This window comes from Falco biarmicus, chromosome 11, assembly GCF_023638135.1.
Source record: "Falco biarmicus isolate bFalBia1 chromosome 11, bFalBia1.pri, whole genome shotgun sequence".
Taxonomy (NCBI): Eukaryota; Metazoa; Chordata; class Aves; order Falconiformes; family Falconidae; genus Falco; species Falco biarmicus.
In genome coordinates, this window is record NC_079298.1 from 8,929,242 (window position 1) to 8,945,318 (window position 16,077).

The window sequence follows — 16,077 nt, forward strand, 5'->3', positions numbered from 1 at the left end:
TACTTCCTGCTTCCCCGAACGAGGCAGTTCGCACTCTCTCTTTCCTGATAAACTGCCACTGCCAATATTTCATTCTAAAAGCACCATCTTTGGGCTTAACACCCATGAACATACCATTAGGTAGTCATGGAATCACAGTGACAGCAGCTCCAAACTCTGAGTGCCCTTAAGTCTGGAATAAAATACGTCAAAATGAATGCCGGTAGCAGAATAAATGGCTGGTAGCTGATAGCATTCATAGTGCCTAGTATAGCACACCCTGCACAGTGCCCACGGCCAGAGAAAGGTCTGTCCCTCTGAGGGAAGGGAGGTTTATGTTCTGTTGGAGTGCCCCTGTTTTGCACTGTGTGAGATAAATAACTTTAAACTTAAGTACCAATTTGGTCCTCAGTGACTCAACAGAAATGACTAATGTCTCATTGCAGGCTCACATGGAATCTTGTAGTAAATCCCATCTTCCATTGTCTGTGCCACATGGCCCTCGAAGTACTCTTAATTATAGGCAGACACGCCATGCAAGCAAAGCAAGTGAACAATAGGGTCGATTCTTTGTCTACGTTGGCTCGTGTCTTGGCTTTCTCACTATCCAGAAGCTTCAGGAGCAGATGCAGCCCTCATCCAAATGGTTGGCTGTGCAGTCTCAGAGCCTCACCACCAGGCCCAGGAGCACGCATCGCCGTGTCTGATGCCAGAGCAGCCTCGCAGCTCCCCCCACCCCTCCCCAGTAGCCCTGTGTCTGAGGGATGCATGCTGCACAAGTCAGGGCTCCGGGTTTAGTTGTGCTTCCTTAGGAAGCAAGGCTTACGTAATCATTTTGCTCGCCTCTCTGTCCACATGTGTGGCAGTCCCCTTCCCCACAGTATTTTCTTAAATCCATTAGCCGAGCTCAACCACATTTGACAAACGCCTCAAAGATAATTGCGCTCTGACAAGTTTCATGAATACTGGCAGCTGGATACCAGAGAGTGGCACCCAAAATTAGTGTTCCCACTGTGGGAGAGGCGGGCAGGGCTCAGCTGTGACACATGCTGCTTGGCAGCAGGCAGCACACGTGTAGCGCCACATTTGTCTAAGTGTCGCAGAGGATATGGGGACAGCTGGGTTTACCCCAACATGCTTCAGCCGACGTTGCGGTGGGCTGCCGATCTAGCAGTGCCGTGGAGAGGGGGTGTCAGTGCATGGGGAGCCAGTGGCTTCTGGGGTGAGGCAGCACAAGCTGTGGTGTGGAAGCGGGGTGGGGGGATGTGAGGACGAGAGATGCCGCATGTCAAACTGAGCGTGAGCGAGGGTGTTGTGGTAAGTAAAGATGCAGGAAAAGGAAAACTCACTGATGAGCAAACCCTACAAGCCTCAGCACATGCGTTCCCCAAGCAGGGACCTTTTCTGCAGAAGGTGTGATCAGTAAATCAAAAGATGGATAAACTGAGGGTAGATGGAAGAAGGCCCACTTTACCTAGGAGAGCAGGTCCACAGCTAGACAACTTCTCAAGCCCAGGAGTGGGAAATGGGTGTCTACCCTAGTAGTTCCACAGATGATTAAAGTCCTCTGCATAGTGGTTGGCTATGACAGAAGCTCAAGGTGACAGGGATTCTGGTTTCATTTCATTTTCTGATGGGGCAGGTTTGATACATGGGATCATACAGGACTTGGCTCCTGGACATATGGATGTGTGGGGTGTTTTTTTTAACATTTTCTTGCTTCTCTACAGGGGTATGCTGATTGGAGGCACTCTGCTACTCTGTCTTTCTAATCCACCTCAGGCAAAGAATTGAACTATCCTCAGTAGCTGAGACAGTAAGGAAGGGGCCAGGAGAGACATATTAAATATTCATGAACTGTTCAGGGGTGGGATTGTGAGATAAAACATTGAGTGTGTTTACTGGCCACCACAGTGCTAAAACTACTTTTTGGGGGGTTTTGAGCTTTTTGTTCAAGTTACTGACAGGGGCCAGTAATAGTCTGCTAGCCTTAAAGAGCATAAACGTCTCCTTTTATGTTCAGCAGTTTCCTCCGGGCTGTGCTGCCGATATACCTGAACTGCATGTTGTAGGAGATACAGCTGAAGTGTGAAATGACACTACACAGTCAGGGTCAAATTGGTGTTTGGCTCATCTTCCAAGCCTGATAATAAATGTATAAACAGTAAGGATCTGGGGGAAGTGAAACCATTGTATTATAAAATAGACTGAAGCCACCAGCAGAAAAACAGTGGTTTTGCAATGTAGCATTCTAGCTACTGACTTATTGTTATCAGAAGAGGCTTTGACAAATAAATCCTAGCATCACCTGGGAACATCTGACTTCTTTAAAGCCCCTTCTGTCTGGCTCTCCGTGCAGAAAGCAAGTTGGTTTCACTGGCTGGTTGACAAATGTTCTGTCTAGCAGGAGACAGAGATGATGTGGTTCATTTTTGTTGCTTTAGATCTGTCAACAGCTGAGGAGTCATTGTTCATGAGAGGTTTTTGACTCATCTGAAGTCCCTGACAAAGGTGGCTGGAATCTTGCCTTAGTGGTTCTGCTGTTCAGTCACACAGAAACAGATGCTGACATTCAGCCGTTGCTTATCTGCCCAGAGGGCTGTCACATTCCCCACAGCTCCAGATTTTCATGTTGCTTTCTGCTTGTTCCATGTCACTGGGAGGGTCTGGGAGCAGTGCCATCCAGAACCCTGTCAGTGACACGGGACATGGCCAAACATAGCTGACACAGTTCTGTCTTCCTGACTGTGTAGCTCTGCACACAGTGAGTGGGAGAGGAAAGATGAATGCTACAGGAGCAGAGGAGGCAAAGAAACTACGTCTTGGAGGGAGCGTGAGGTCTTCTGTGCTGTATAGCTGGACACTGTGGGAGCTGGCAAACTTCATTTGCTCCCCACAGCCTTCAGAACACAATGTCGAGTGGCTGCTCTAGTCCTCCTCTGTGTTCAGATTCCCCGGGGGGCATGCCCTGGTGGGCCAGGACGCTGGGAGATGTCTTATAGGCAGACTTTAAGAAGAGGAGGAGAAAGACAGAGAAACTGAGAACAGAAGGACTAGACTTTTCCAAGAATTGCATCTAGGAGCCAGTCCTTTTTTCCCCTGCCATGGAGTAGCGTTTGCAAACAGCGTTTGTACCTCCAGGCAGCAAGCACTTCTGCAGTCTCCCCTCATTACAGAGACCTGCCCTCAGTGCAGCCTTCATGCTAAAAGTCAGTGCCAAGGCCCTGACCCCCAGACAGCCCAGGCTCTTTTAGTGCATGGCTTACTCTTTAGAAGGAAGGCTGTAAGAAAAAAACTTAATCCCAGCATCTTAGAGTGCTGGGCAAAGCTTCCTCAACAAAGTGTGTGCTTGAGGATGTGGTGGGCTCTTGGCTCTTGGTGTCTGACTGTCACGGTAGAGGAGAGTGGCCAGAGTCCCCAGAAAAATGGGACATCCACACTCCTTCAGTACCTCTGTGTACTAGTAAACCTTTTGTTTTCATGCTCTTATTAAAAATTTCTCCTCACTCCTCTTTGGATTTAATTTATTGGGGTTTCATTTGTACAATATTTGCTATTTTTGAATTGTCTGGGATGTCCAGCAGCATACTAACTGAAATTCAAATTAAAAAGTTTGAAATTAACAACGAAAAAACCCAGGTCCTGGTCCCCCTTATGCAAGTACAGTTCTCCAAGTTCAATGTCTGATGTAATGTCGGCAAGGTATCATGTACTGTTCTGCTGTCAGTATGAGCTCCATTGTGCTGCAAACAACTGAGCACTACGGGTTCTCCCTCAGAAGTGTGGTAAAGGCAGGGTGAGAGTCCTGCCAAGGCCTGCCAGCTGTTAGGGGGAGCGCTTACAGGTCTGCTGTCAGAGCACGGAAGAAATGGACCACCTGAGAGGGTTGGAGGGGAGATGTACATGTGTCAGAACACACTGATACAGCTTTGAGTGCTGTTCCAAGCACAGCAGTGTTTGCTGATACTGGTTCTCTGGGTAGGTGACTCCCCCTGGCAGTATGACTCCCCCAACAGAAGTGGGCTGCTGTGTGGTTGTGTCTCAGTGTTCGGTAGAGGAATAGGGAAGGAGTTGGGGACTGTCAAGGACTTATTTGTATGCTTCCTTGCTTATTGTATTTTGCAAAATGATGTGTGTTCACAGGCATGTACAGTGGTTCCAGCGCTAACCATAACGGTCCCTCACCAGGTATATTGCCGCCTCCTCATGACATCCCTTCAAGACATCATCCACTCGACTCTACTCTTTCCAGTCCACATCACCATCAGTCACCGCTGGAGAGTGCGAGGGAAGGGTACGTGTGAGAAACATGTGCAGTCTTTGTCTGGCATGATAATGAATGATTAATTGTTTATTTTATTTTGCATGGGTGCTGTTCAAGTGGAAAACACTGGCCCAAACTAAGCAATTTTGTTTGGTTTAGAATCATAGAATAATTTAGTTTTGAAGAGACCTCAGAAGGTGATGTCATCCATCCCCTGTGCAAAGCAGGTTGTTCAGGTCCTTGTACTTGTCTTCAACAAAACACACTGAGTTGTTTTTCTTCATAGCACTTAGATTTTTTTTTTTTTTTTTAATTCCTCCTTGATGACTTCTTGTAGGTTTGGATAAGTGCAGAGAACATTTCTCAGCAAAAATGAGAAATCTCACAAAGGGTAAAAACCCAAACTATGACTCACTCAGGAACAAGGGGTGTTTGCCGTAGCTAAGACTTAGGTAGTGTCAGAGTGGCAGGCTTTCTCACTTCCTTGCTCTCTGATAAGATTTTCTGTAATACATGTCTCAGCAGCAGACATTCACTAGCAAGATCCTAATCAGGGAAGAATATATTATCCCACTGATGGTATAGATTGCATTGCTACAGTATGGATTGCATTGCATTGCTACAGTACCTGATATTTCTAAAGGACCATTTGCTCAAGGATCTCATAACGTCTTCTCAACAGTAAAGAATGTTCTGTAAGCCACAAATTTCTGCACTAATGTTTTTGCTCAGATTTTTTTTGGTGCCTAGCCTCATGCAAATTAAATATCAAAGTTACAGTTTTAATTCCCACACTTTGGGCAGGGAGGGGACTCCGATTTTGCTTTACTGATGGGAACCTGGGATAGAGAGATTAAGAGATTTTTTTTCCCCTAAAAATATGTTGGGGTTCTTTAGCAAATACAGCAATTGAATGCAGAGTTTTCCCATCCTAGTCCAGGGCTGACCTACCCCTTCTTTTATATGGGGAAAGAAAAGCCCGGAAATTTTTTAATTGTATGCTTTAAGCAAAAGGCCGAAGGCAGAATCTATGTGGCATGGAAGGGGCATGATAAGGAAAGGTGCACCTGGAGTAGCTGAAGAACAATCTATCTGATTGAGCGAATTCAATTAGGAACAAATTACTCCATTTTTTTTCTTAATTGGGGAACGAATGCTGTAGCAAGCTTAGCTTCTGTACCCTGTTCCTCCTTCGACCATCTCTTCTGACCTATGCCAGCAGCAGGTACCAGTGCTCCCTCCCAACGTATGATGCATATCTGCCCATCACGGGAATAGACTTCTGTCCCTGTCATGAGATGCCTGTGCCCAATCCTCTGCCTTCCCTGCCATGGCACCCACATTCCCAACTATGTGTTTCCTGTTGGCAGACTCATGCCTGTGGCAGTCACGGCATTTTTGTAGGCACTGGGCATGCTGATTTAGATGGAAGCTACACCAGATAAACAGGAAGTTTTCTGTAGCAGAGAAGGCAGTGAGCGCAAATAGGAAGAAAGGGAGACAGACAGTCCAAAGTGAGGGTAATCCATGAGCAATTCTTTCCCTGCAGAATGGGACTACTTGAGCCTGGGGGAGTAGGATCCCCTCCTGTCACTGCTCCCCAGTGTGCTGCTCAGCTGTTTCCTCTTTGAGTTGGTTCCTAGGGGAGGTAAGGCAAAAAGTCCCAAACAAGAATAAAATGAAGTAAGGATATACTGTGGGAAGGATTTAACAGGCTGTCAGTAAGGTGGCTTTGTTCCTAAGGCACTTCATGTTCTGGTACTGTTGATACGAAATGAAAGCAAAGACTTCAGCAGAATGAGGGCAACAGACAGTTTTTCAGTTTAAGGCTCTGAAGCTCCCAGAGGAATTCTCCTTGCTGCCCCTCATGTCTCCATTCCAGAGTACGGCACTCATCCCTCAGCAGAAACACAAAGCCGAGTGAGCAGAGTTGCTCACGGAACTCCTTCTACCAACATTTTGGTCATTTGCTTAGGCCACAGTTACATCAGAATTGTCTCTGCCGTTTTCAGTTCTAGATGCTTATATACCTAAGTAATGTAAAGTCTTTGCAGAAACACCGTAGTTAATGTGCTATGACAAAATGTGAGATGATAACAGATTTCTAACCATGAACCAAACATCAGGAAATGGAAAGTGGAATGTATTTTTGAATAGTTATTTTAAAACAGGCTATCTAGTTTCATGACATAATTACTTGGAATTTTTCAGCATCTCAAATACCATTTCCTAAACTCAAAGTAATCTGCATTCAGCTTTGTCAATATCCAGCCCAAGATCCTTTTGCTAATTAAATTAATTGTTTATGCTTACGATATTAAGGACTCCTGAAATACAGCCCGTATATGACATTTTAATTGCAAGTACAGAAACATAATGGGAACTAATAGGCCTTGAATTATACTTAGCACAGTTTTGTTTAAAGCATTCATCCATTTAACTGGGCAAAATCACTTAATAATCTAATGCTTGGAGCCACTGAATTATAGAACTGTTACACCTTTGCCAGTTCATAGCAGTATGGCATTACTCATATAAAATATATATAGTTTACAATAGGAAAGAAACACCTAACACTACCTTTCCTCATATCAACCGCTCCAGCTTTCTGGCACACATATAATGTTTTGCCTCATTTGTCAGCTGTCGCAGCATTCATGTTTAAGTAAATGTGAAGAATTTCTATACTGTGAATCAGTACGATGACAAGACTGGATTGCATAGTTTAAGTCTGCGGCATGAACCAAATGATTACTATCAAGAAATCTAATTACTGAGTCATCAAATATGCAAGATGCCAAAAACTACATGAGGCGGAGTACAAATAGTCTACTCAAGTTTGACATAAGATTCAGAATTTGATTTAAGGGCTTTTTCTTTTTTTTTAAAAAAAAGCCCTATGTTATACCATCCTTTGCCAAAGTCAATACCAAGTGCAGCAGTCAATTTTCCCAAATGGTTTGCTAAGACATTTAAATAGTTTGACAAAATTATCTAATTCACTTGAAAATGTTCTAACAAAATCTGACTTCATTACCAAATGTATTTATACTGGCTTTATACAATCTGGAGACTATTTTTTCAAATTCTGGTATGAAGTGTATGCTAGACCAAAAGATTTTACTTATATTGATATTAATTAAACTAAAAGTGTGTGACTGAGAAATATTCTGGCATCCAGAAAGTGGGCTTGTTGTGATCCAGGTTTAAATATGTATTTATTTTTTATTTCAGGTCGCAAAGGTTTATTTTAGCATTTCTTGTAGCATATGCCATGTATAATGTCTACCTTGGTTTCATTTTGCCCATTGCAAAAATAGTCTATTTTGATTTGTAGCAGAATGGAGACAGAAAAACAGCTTTTAGTATTACATCTGAGGTGAATGTTGCACTTGGCTTGCTTTCTACTATTTTTTTAGCTGTTATTATCTAAGTAATCTAAAAATGTCATTAGTTTCACTTGTAAACTATCTCTGTGAATTCCAGTTTAGAATATTTAGTGTGATAAATTATCAGCTTAAATGAAACCGATATGACTAAAGTTAAATGAGTTTGAGTGGTGGCACCAAGTTAGGGATTTGCACCAATTTAACTTAATGACCTAACAAGGTCACTTTGTAGGATCTGAACATGGTCCCTCTATATGTGACTGTGAGGCCTTCTGTCACTTGTGTCACCCATAACAAACAGCACTTATGTTCTCAAAAGAAGCTGGGGGTACTGACAAATAATAACTTTATTGGGAAGGTGATGTGTCTCCAAGGGAAAAGAAAGTGAAACTATTTTTTTATATTCCCTTGGTAATTTAGGTCATTTCTGCTCTGTAAACACAACAGTAAATGAAGAACTAGTGGAATTAAGGCACCTGTGATGTCCATAGGTGATGATTCATGAGAACTCTGAATCCAGTCTTGTGAGCCCCTTTAATATAAAGGATTAAGTAACCAAGGTTAGAGGAAGGAGCTTGCCTGGGCTTCTCACCAGCTAACTGCAACCAGTTCCAGACCTTCCCTGAAGAGCCACTTACCCATACATCACAAGAAACAGGACTTAAAAACAGTCAGGTGAAAAGAGACATTTTAATCAGGCTGCTTAAACATCAGAATTTTTGTTTGCTTGCTTCTTAGCACCTGCTAATTCAAACACCACAGAAATACTTAAATGTGAAGGTTCTCTGTTGAAAATTTAGTCCTTCATTTTTCTTTACGTGAGGTAAAACAAAGTACACAGAGCCTCTCTTCTTGCTCAACCAGGGGACACCAGATTTGAAATTCTTGATATTTTAAGATTGAAAACAAATATGCAGGATAAAATCTTGTGGTTTAGATTTGTATGTGTTTGGCAAGAAAAGAGACTGTAAGCCCTGTTACATACATAGCCAGGACCCTGTCAGGTGCCTCCACTTCAGATAAGAATCTGGCCCAGCCCCTCTACCCGCTCTCAGTGAGCTGCGGAGCTGGGAGATGGCACCCTCGATCAAGCCCACATCTCTTCTCTGTGGGATTGGTTTTGGCTTCAGCGTTACTGGTAGGTGGTGGTGGTATACAAAGGGTTTGGTGGGTGCTTGCTCATCAGATGGGACCAGACTCACATTCTGGCTGTAAGAGTTTTAGTGGTGTTTGCAAGCAGCTAGTTTTCTGAAGCATGACTGTTTCTGGGATAAGTTTTAAGAAATTGCCCCAAAACCAATAAAAGAAATGCAGGAGGCTTTTCAATCCGTTACGCTATCTTTTTGAACTGTTGGAATCCCGACCAGGAGGTGAAAATGCATTTGTGTACCTAATTCTCATTACTTCAAGAGACAATTAGGTGTATTAACTACTTATGTCTAATTTTAATTAATATTTTAGTTTGTGAGCTCACATAAATAAATTGACTAGGAATGGGCATGTTGCTACAATCTTTGTAGGAAACAAAGTTTTACTCCCTAGAAGTACTCTGGAGAATTAAATACCTACACAGTTTTTATAACAGTTCCAAGGACCAAGGAGATACATCACTCATTCACTGTGGATTCCGCTGGAGAATACTCTTCATTTATAATAGAATACACAAGTCGGTGTTTTAGTCTTTCTTTCAAAAGCACTAAAACCAATAACAAGAAACAGATATCTCTGACAGCTGAAAACATTTTCAATGCTGGAAGCCAAGAACCCATCATAATTTATCTCAGTGTTATGGATCTGAGCACGCAAAAGGGGCATCAGTACATCTGTCCAAAGAAAGAACAATGTACAGGTGCAGAGCTGAGTGAGGTTCATGTAACAAAGAAAATTGGTAATTAAAAGCATCTGGTTTCAAATCCCAAGTCATTTATCTCATTGTAGAAAATGTGATCAGAATTCATTTATAATCATGTCCAGATAGGCTTATACAATTCCCGCCCCCCCCGCCCTTAAAGTAAAATTAGCACTAGCATAGGCTTATTTCAACAATGTGTGGTTAAGAATAACTTAGTGCTTGATCGCAGGGTAAAATATTGTTTGGCCATTCATAGAAATAGGTGGGCATGTATTTAATTTGTGTTTCTGAAAGGGCTGGGTTGACACTCATTAGGGAGCTTTCATCAGTGCATCTCAAATTAAATGGTATGTTACCTGCCCAGAAGAGACACTGTAAGCAAAACTATCTTAGAGTAAGAAATAAGAAAGTTATGGGAGAAGGTGGGAGGTTAAAGGACTTGGTCAGAGTAACTCAGAAAGCATTTAATATGGATTCAACCACAGGTCTTCTGCATTCTATTAACTGTTTTAGCCATTACTGGTTTTATCTGTAGTTAAATTTACACTTAACATCTGTAAAGCTGATTTTTGTTCCTTTCCTTTTCAAATTTCTTTTTCTTTTTAGCAAAATTTCTGCAGTTAGATGTAAACCATATATGCCAAACACAATAATTTATCAGGGTATAACAAGTGATTAAGTTATCTCAACATCTCCCACTGTATGGTATAGTGGCTTTTAGACTGTAAACTTGAAAGCAGACATCAACTACCTGTACAGAATCCACCTGCACCTGGAAGCATCTTGCTGCATACTTGCCAGACAATAATGACCTTAAATGACTAAAATAAGATAGCTCAGTCAAGCATGCAGTACATGCTGGATAATATTGAGTGTTTGATTGCGTGTCTTTGTAATTGACTTCCTGGCGATTACTTGAACCTAAGGCAGTGCTCTTTATTTAAATATGTTTTGATATTTCTTTGACCACGTTAATAAGGATTTTTTAACTTTTGAAATATATTTTCCTGGTAGATTATTAGCAAGATTAAGTTTTCAAATTTCCCATTATGTGTAGTGGCTTCCACTGTAGTGATTCATCAGCTTCATTTCAAACCCATTGAACAAATGCTTATAAATAAAAATGTCTTTTAGATTGGCACAGTTCCCATCATGATTGCTATGATTAACTGCTCTGCAGAAATTGCACATATTAGGTCGGAACAATTGTGAGATATTCATTTAACATAGAAAAAATGTGTTTGCGTGTATGTGTGAGTTTGTGTAGGTAATGAAATGCATTAAAAAATACTGAGTTATGCTTTATACCAAACTGAGACTTACATGCGTATTTGTTAGAAAAGACTGTATTTCAGTACGTCACTCTGTACCTGAAGAGAAGGCCCACACAGAAAGCCTTTGAGTGTACCAGGAAAGGGCTCCTATGGCTCCTGTGTAATTTTGAACCCAAAGCTGTTTTCCTATCACTGTTACTGGTATTATCAAAAATATTCTAGAGCAATTAAATGACCTAAGACTCTTCAGTCACATTAAAGGTCCCATGGGTGGTGTTCTCCATAATGTTTCTGAAGCCCCTCTTACTCCTCACAGCTAACTAGCTCCTGCACTCTTTGTACAGGCAATTGTTGTCATCACTGCTCAGAGTGTGGGTGAGGGAAGATGCAGAGCTGGATTCAAGTAATCCCAGACAGTATTCTGAATGAAAAATATTATCTGGTATTTCTAGGAAAAGGCTGACAGTGCCTCAGTCCTACTTTAAAGATGTTACAGAGAGAGGTATGTCACACGCTGTGTTAGTAGCAGAGCCAGGAATAAAGCCCGAGTCTCTTACAGTAGCCACCTACTCAAGCTGGCCACAAGCACAGTGAGAAAAGAGAAAATCAGAAACACAGTGTTATATCTTGCAGTGAAGGCCTTGTAAGAAGGGCACTGTGTCACAGCCCAGTAACTTGTTTGCTCATTGTTTGTAGAAAAGGGTAATAAAATGCAGTGATGCCCAGCAAGGTGATCTGCACTGAAGGATTTATTATATATCAGGGGAAGGAGGGGGAAGAGGAGAAAGGAAGAAAGAGGGAGAGAAGGAAAAGATTCCTTGCATTCCAGAAACCTAGCCAGAGGCACCTGGCAGTGATTAGTGCAAAGGTTCACCAAACTTCAGATAGAGTCCGCCTTAAAAAAAAAAAAAAAAAGTGAACGGTATAACTGTTTCCTGAGCATGTGCTGACAGAAATTCCCGTAGGGCAAGACCCAGAACAGAAACACGTGGCAAGAGATTGGGCGCTATCCAGAGACCAGATTAGCAGAGCTTTACACATCATTTTTAATATTATGGGAAGAGATGAAAATCAGTGTTAACTTTTTTTTCCATTAAAAAAAAATAATCTCCTGGTCCTGGAACTGAATTGGACTTTCTCACAATATAAGTAACTATAATGCTTGGGGGAGAGATTTTATGAATGAAATGGCTGGCATGCTGGATTTTAGGGTAGAACCTGCTTTCATGGCAAATCACAGTTTTTTAACTAGCTGCAATACTGTACAAGTCACTTAAGATAAAACATGGAGCTTCTTTGCTTTGTGCTTCTTACTCTGGTGCTTTATTATATGCTTTTCTTCATATTAATACGAGTGAAACGTAATTCTCAAAGTCAAGATTGTTTGATATGGCTATATGCTATGCATGAGAACTTTATTACAGAATGGTCTTATAACCCAAAATATACAAAAAAATATCTGAGATAAAGGACAGATGTTTTTCAGTCTGGATTTGGTCCTGTTTCCACTGAACTCAATGGGATATGGGTTGAGGTTCTTTGTCTAGCTGAGGAATCTGCCAATCAAGCCATCACATCACTAAAAAAAACCCCAAACCCAGACAGTTTTCATATTGGAAACATCCCTACCTTAGATATTTCTGTTTTGCTGTTACACTTCACTTGCTGTTACACTTACTATTCAAGAATCTTAGTTTGAATTTATTTTCATTATTTTTCTATTTTCCATTTAATATTTACTAATTAAGTATACTGCTTATAGGTTTTGGCAGTCAAGAGATGATCAACTAGATCATGCAAAAGCTCATCTTAAAACTGCTCAGAATCTGGCTTTACAATTTCTTACCCTGTGTTAGTTTGTCCAGGAACTGCTATTGAACGAAGGCAGACTAAAGTGTGAATCTGTTTCTTACTCAGAATAAGTACTGTGGATGAATATAGAAAATATGCGTCTAGACATCTTGACAGAAAGCTCAGAAAGAATCAATATTGATATGTATTTATTTTTTGGTTCTTTATGTTGCGATAATATTGGGACAAGACATTTGGTGGTGTGTGTTCTGCAAGTACACAGATTCTTATACACCACTGCCTACTTCAGGAGGCTGAAAATGGAGGCAGGATAAGTAATTCTAAAACAAGGCAGTGGTACTTGTAGCCTATTAGATGTCTTTTCTATAGCTCAGCTAGCTCATAGCGTACCTAGATAGTTCCCTCACATGGGCCTTACTTACAATTAAATATAAACTTTCACCATCCAAAATTGTATTGTTAAAACATGATCACAAAAAAAAATTATGTGAAAGTCTTATTGGGATTTATGTTTGTTTCCTAAAGGTATGCGCTTTTATAAAATGAGAGAGAAGACAGGTTAATATTGTCTGTGTTGTCACTTTTCATTTTCTTTTTTAAAAAATCCTGTTAAGATGAAGATTTTTGAGCATTCCCATTGATGTGTGCGACAAATGCGTTGCAGTAGACATGAGGAATTGGCTTGTTGTCGATGTCTAACATTTGGTTTGATGACTTGGTGGGAGGTATCTCATCTAACTTAAAGAGCTTCCCTTAGGAAAGGCTGTGAAGCTGAGTTGAAATTTTAAGACTGTTCAGCAAAGTGCAGAAATGTGCACAGTACCATAGACAAGGGATGTTATCAAGTTAGGATCAGTTCTTCCAGTAGTTTTCTCTTGGTTGTGTGGATGAAAGTATTACATAAACAAGATTTTTCTGATTAGCCCTTTTACTTAATTGTCTGCTGATGCATTCTCAGGAGAGGAATGCATTAGCTTTGCAGCTCCACCTGAAATCATAGGTCCCTCAAGACTAGTATTATGTCTTCAGCGCCATCCTACACATGGTGCTTCAAAGGGAATTTGAAAAAACCCACAATACCTGGTCAATCATACAAAGTTGAATGATGAGTGAAGAGAGAGAATTCCTCTCTGCCTCCTTGGGTGATCAGTTTACATCCTGAAGCACAAGATTTGATTAGCCCTCGCTTAGCATGGAAATGTTGGTTTTGCCCATTAAATTATTAAGTCCCTTTTTAAAAAAAACAGGCATTTTGTTTGATTCTGTGACTTCCTGTGGCTATGAATGCCACAGGCCAGGGCATGCTGTGTGAGCAAAATGTTCCTTTTGTTTTAAGCCAACCTGCCTCTCTCTGTGGTACAGGCCCTGTTGCTCCTGTGTCTTGGACAAGGTGGAGAGAAGACTGGCTTCTCCACTGCACCCTTGTAATCGGAAAAAACTGCATTTTAAATTCTGTTCTTTCAATGGCATGCTTGTAGTCTTGGAAGTTTTACTTACTATTCTAGTATATCTTCAGATATTTTTAACTCCCACAATAACTTAATCCATCAAAACAGAACTGGTTTTACCACTGTTAATATATGGTCATTTATAAGTAGATTCTTACTGCATCCCACTGTGTAATCCCTTTCTGTTATTATAACTGCTCAAGAAAGTTGCACAGCACTGCCATTCCCAAAAGACACTGAAAGTTCAAAACCAGTCAACACGTGTAAGGAACACAGACCTTTTGGGGACTTGATGATCTTAAAGGTCTTTTCCAACCTAAAAGATTCTATGATTCTGTACCTCTCTGTGTGACAGGGATTGAAAAGCACCTGTTGTCATTAGGTCTGAAGTCACCAAAATGAATGTTCAGGTGAAAAAGCTTTCCTACTTGCATCATATTTTGCACACAGCAAAGTTTTTAGCAGGAGCAGTTTCATCAGTAGACAACTGGAAAACTGCTGGATTCAGAGAGGGCTTGCTAGTCAACTTCATTAGTGTCTGCTGCAGGTAATGGCTAGAAATAAGGTAAATTATCTTTCACGTAAGGGACATAGGTTTCTAACAATGGAGTAGTAAAACCTTGCAGTGGGTTAATTTGTTGCTTGAGTTACCATCAAGCATCCTTTAAGACAGGGTACACCATTAACAGCCAGACTACATCATCAGTGGAAGCAATCTAAGAACCATTGATTCTTCTTAGCTTTGTCACAAGGTTTATGGAGATAGCAAAAAGATTTACACTCCTGAACAGAAACATGCTGCATAGCTAGGAGCCCTCAAATGTAATGAACGAAGGAAAGATAAGGATTTTTTTTTACATGTGTGTGAGAGTATTTATTTATGTATCTCTATATATAGCTATATATAGGCACAGGTATATATTTAAATGCCCCGAAAGGACCTGCAAATTTACTGAATTATACAAGTTACAATTAAAGTAAAATATATGGTATATATTTATTATTAATATCCAAACCAAAGCAAATTGTGGTTGTAGTATGGTATTAACAGGAAATGTCCAGGCTATTAGTTATTGAAACATACACGCCTGAGCTACTGCCTGGGAATTTTTAATGTATCCAGCTGAGTTCCTGGTGTAAGTAGTTCAGTGTTTCTTCTTCCACACACAAGGCATCTTCTTTTAAGCGCTTTTCTGTTGCTAATGCATTATCTATTTAATTTGTATCAGGAATGATTCTGGTTTTCTTTTAACAGCCTCAGTATCACAGCAACCTAATTACTAGGCAAATATTCAGGAGAGAATTAAAAACACGGCACTTGGAACTGGACAGTTAGCTGATGAAAATACTCTCCTTGAGCGTGCCAGGGCACATTCCCCATGCATACACACACACAAAATAATATCTTAGGGACCAGCTCGAGCTTCAGGCATTGTGCTGAGTATTTTATGGAGACAAATCCCTGTGTTGGCCACTTGTAGCTAATATAGCCAGTTTTTTCTGCTGAGCAAAGCTCTTTCCTAGCTAAAAACTGTGCCTTAAGTTATGGGAAAGATGTTAAATTCCCTTTTGGGGAGAGACTGAGCAGAGCATAGTAGATTTTATGGTGACCAGCACAATTGCATTGAAGTCTCTCTTCATGCAGAGGAGGCAGCGATGGTCAAGTGTTACACGGTGCTTCCACGGTTTCAGCCCAAGTTCCTGTGCTACAGTAAGTTCCTAGGATACAGGCTGCCCGCAGACAGCTATGTGTGCTGAGCTCCAGCACGGTGACAGCAGTGCCCAGCGGGAGCAGGGAGCTGGCAGCTCTAGCTCTGTGCAGCTGCTCAGCTTGCCCAGCTGGAGCAGGGCCCGCACCCACCTCTACCCATGCCCCCACCGCACCCCCCACCTCCTGCCCCGCATGAGGAGTCTCACCTGCTCTTAACCAGACATGTCCTAGGTGTCGAGGCACAAACGCTATTGCAACTACAGGAAAACAGGCGTACAAAAGAGTGAATGGGAAGAAGCGCTGCTTTTAAAATAACAGCAAAAACTGTTAAATTCTTCTCACGTGGTT

General features: G+C 41.3%; 1 protein-coding gene across 3 annotated transcripts in view; it reads left to right on the top strand.

The window, feature by feature from the left end:
• GLIS1 (GLIS family zinc finger 1) overlaps window positions 1-16,077 on the top strand; it is a 211,102-nt gene that overhangs the window by 180,232 nt on the left and 14,793 nt on the right. For 2 of the 3 annotated variants that reach the window (XM_056356532.1, XM_056356533.1), the window contains exon 8: window positions 4,123-4,273. In XM_056356532.1, coding sequence (XP_056212507.1) covers window positions 4,123-4,273 — 151 coding nt within the window. The remainder of the gene's footprint in view (window positions 1-4,122; window positions 4,274-16,077) is intronic. The other variant, XM_056356534.1, reaches the window with a different exon arrangement.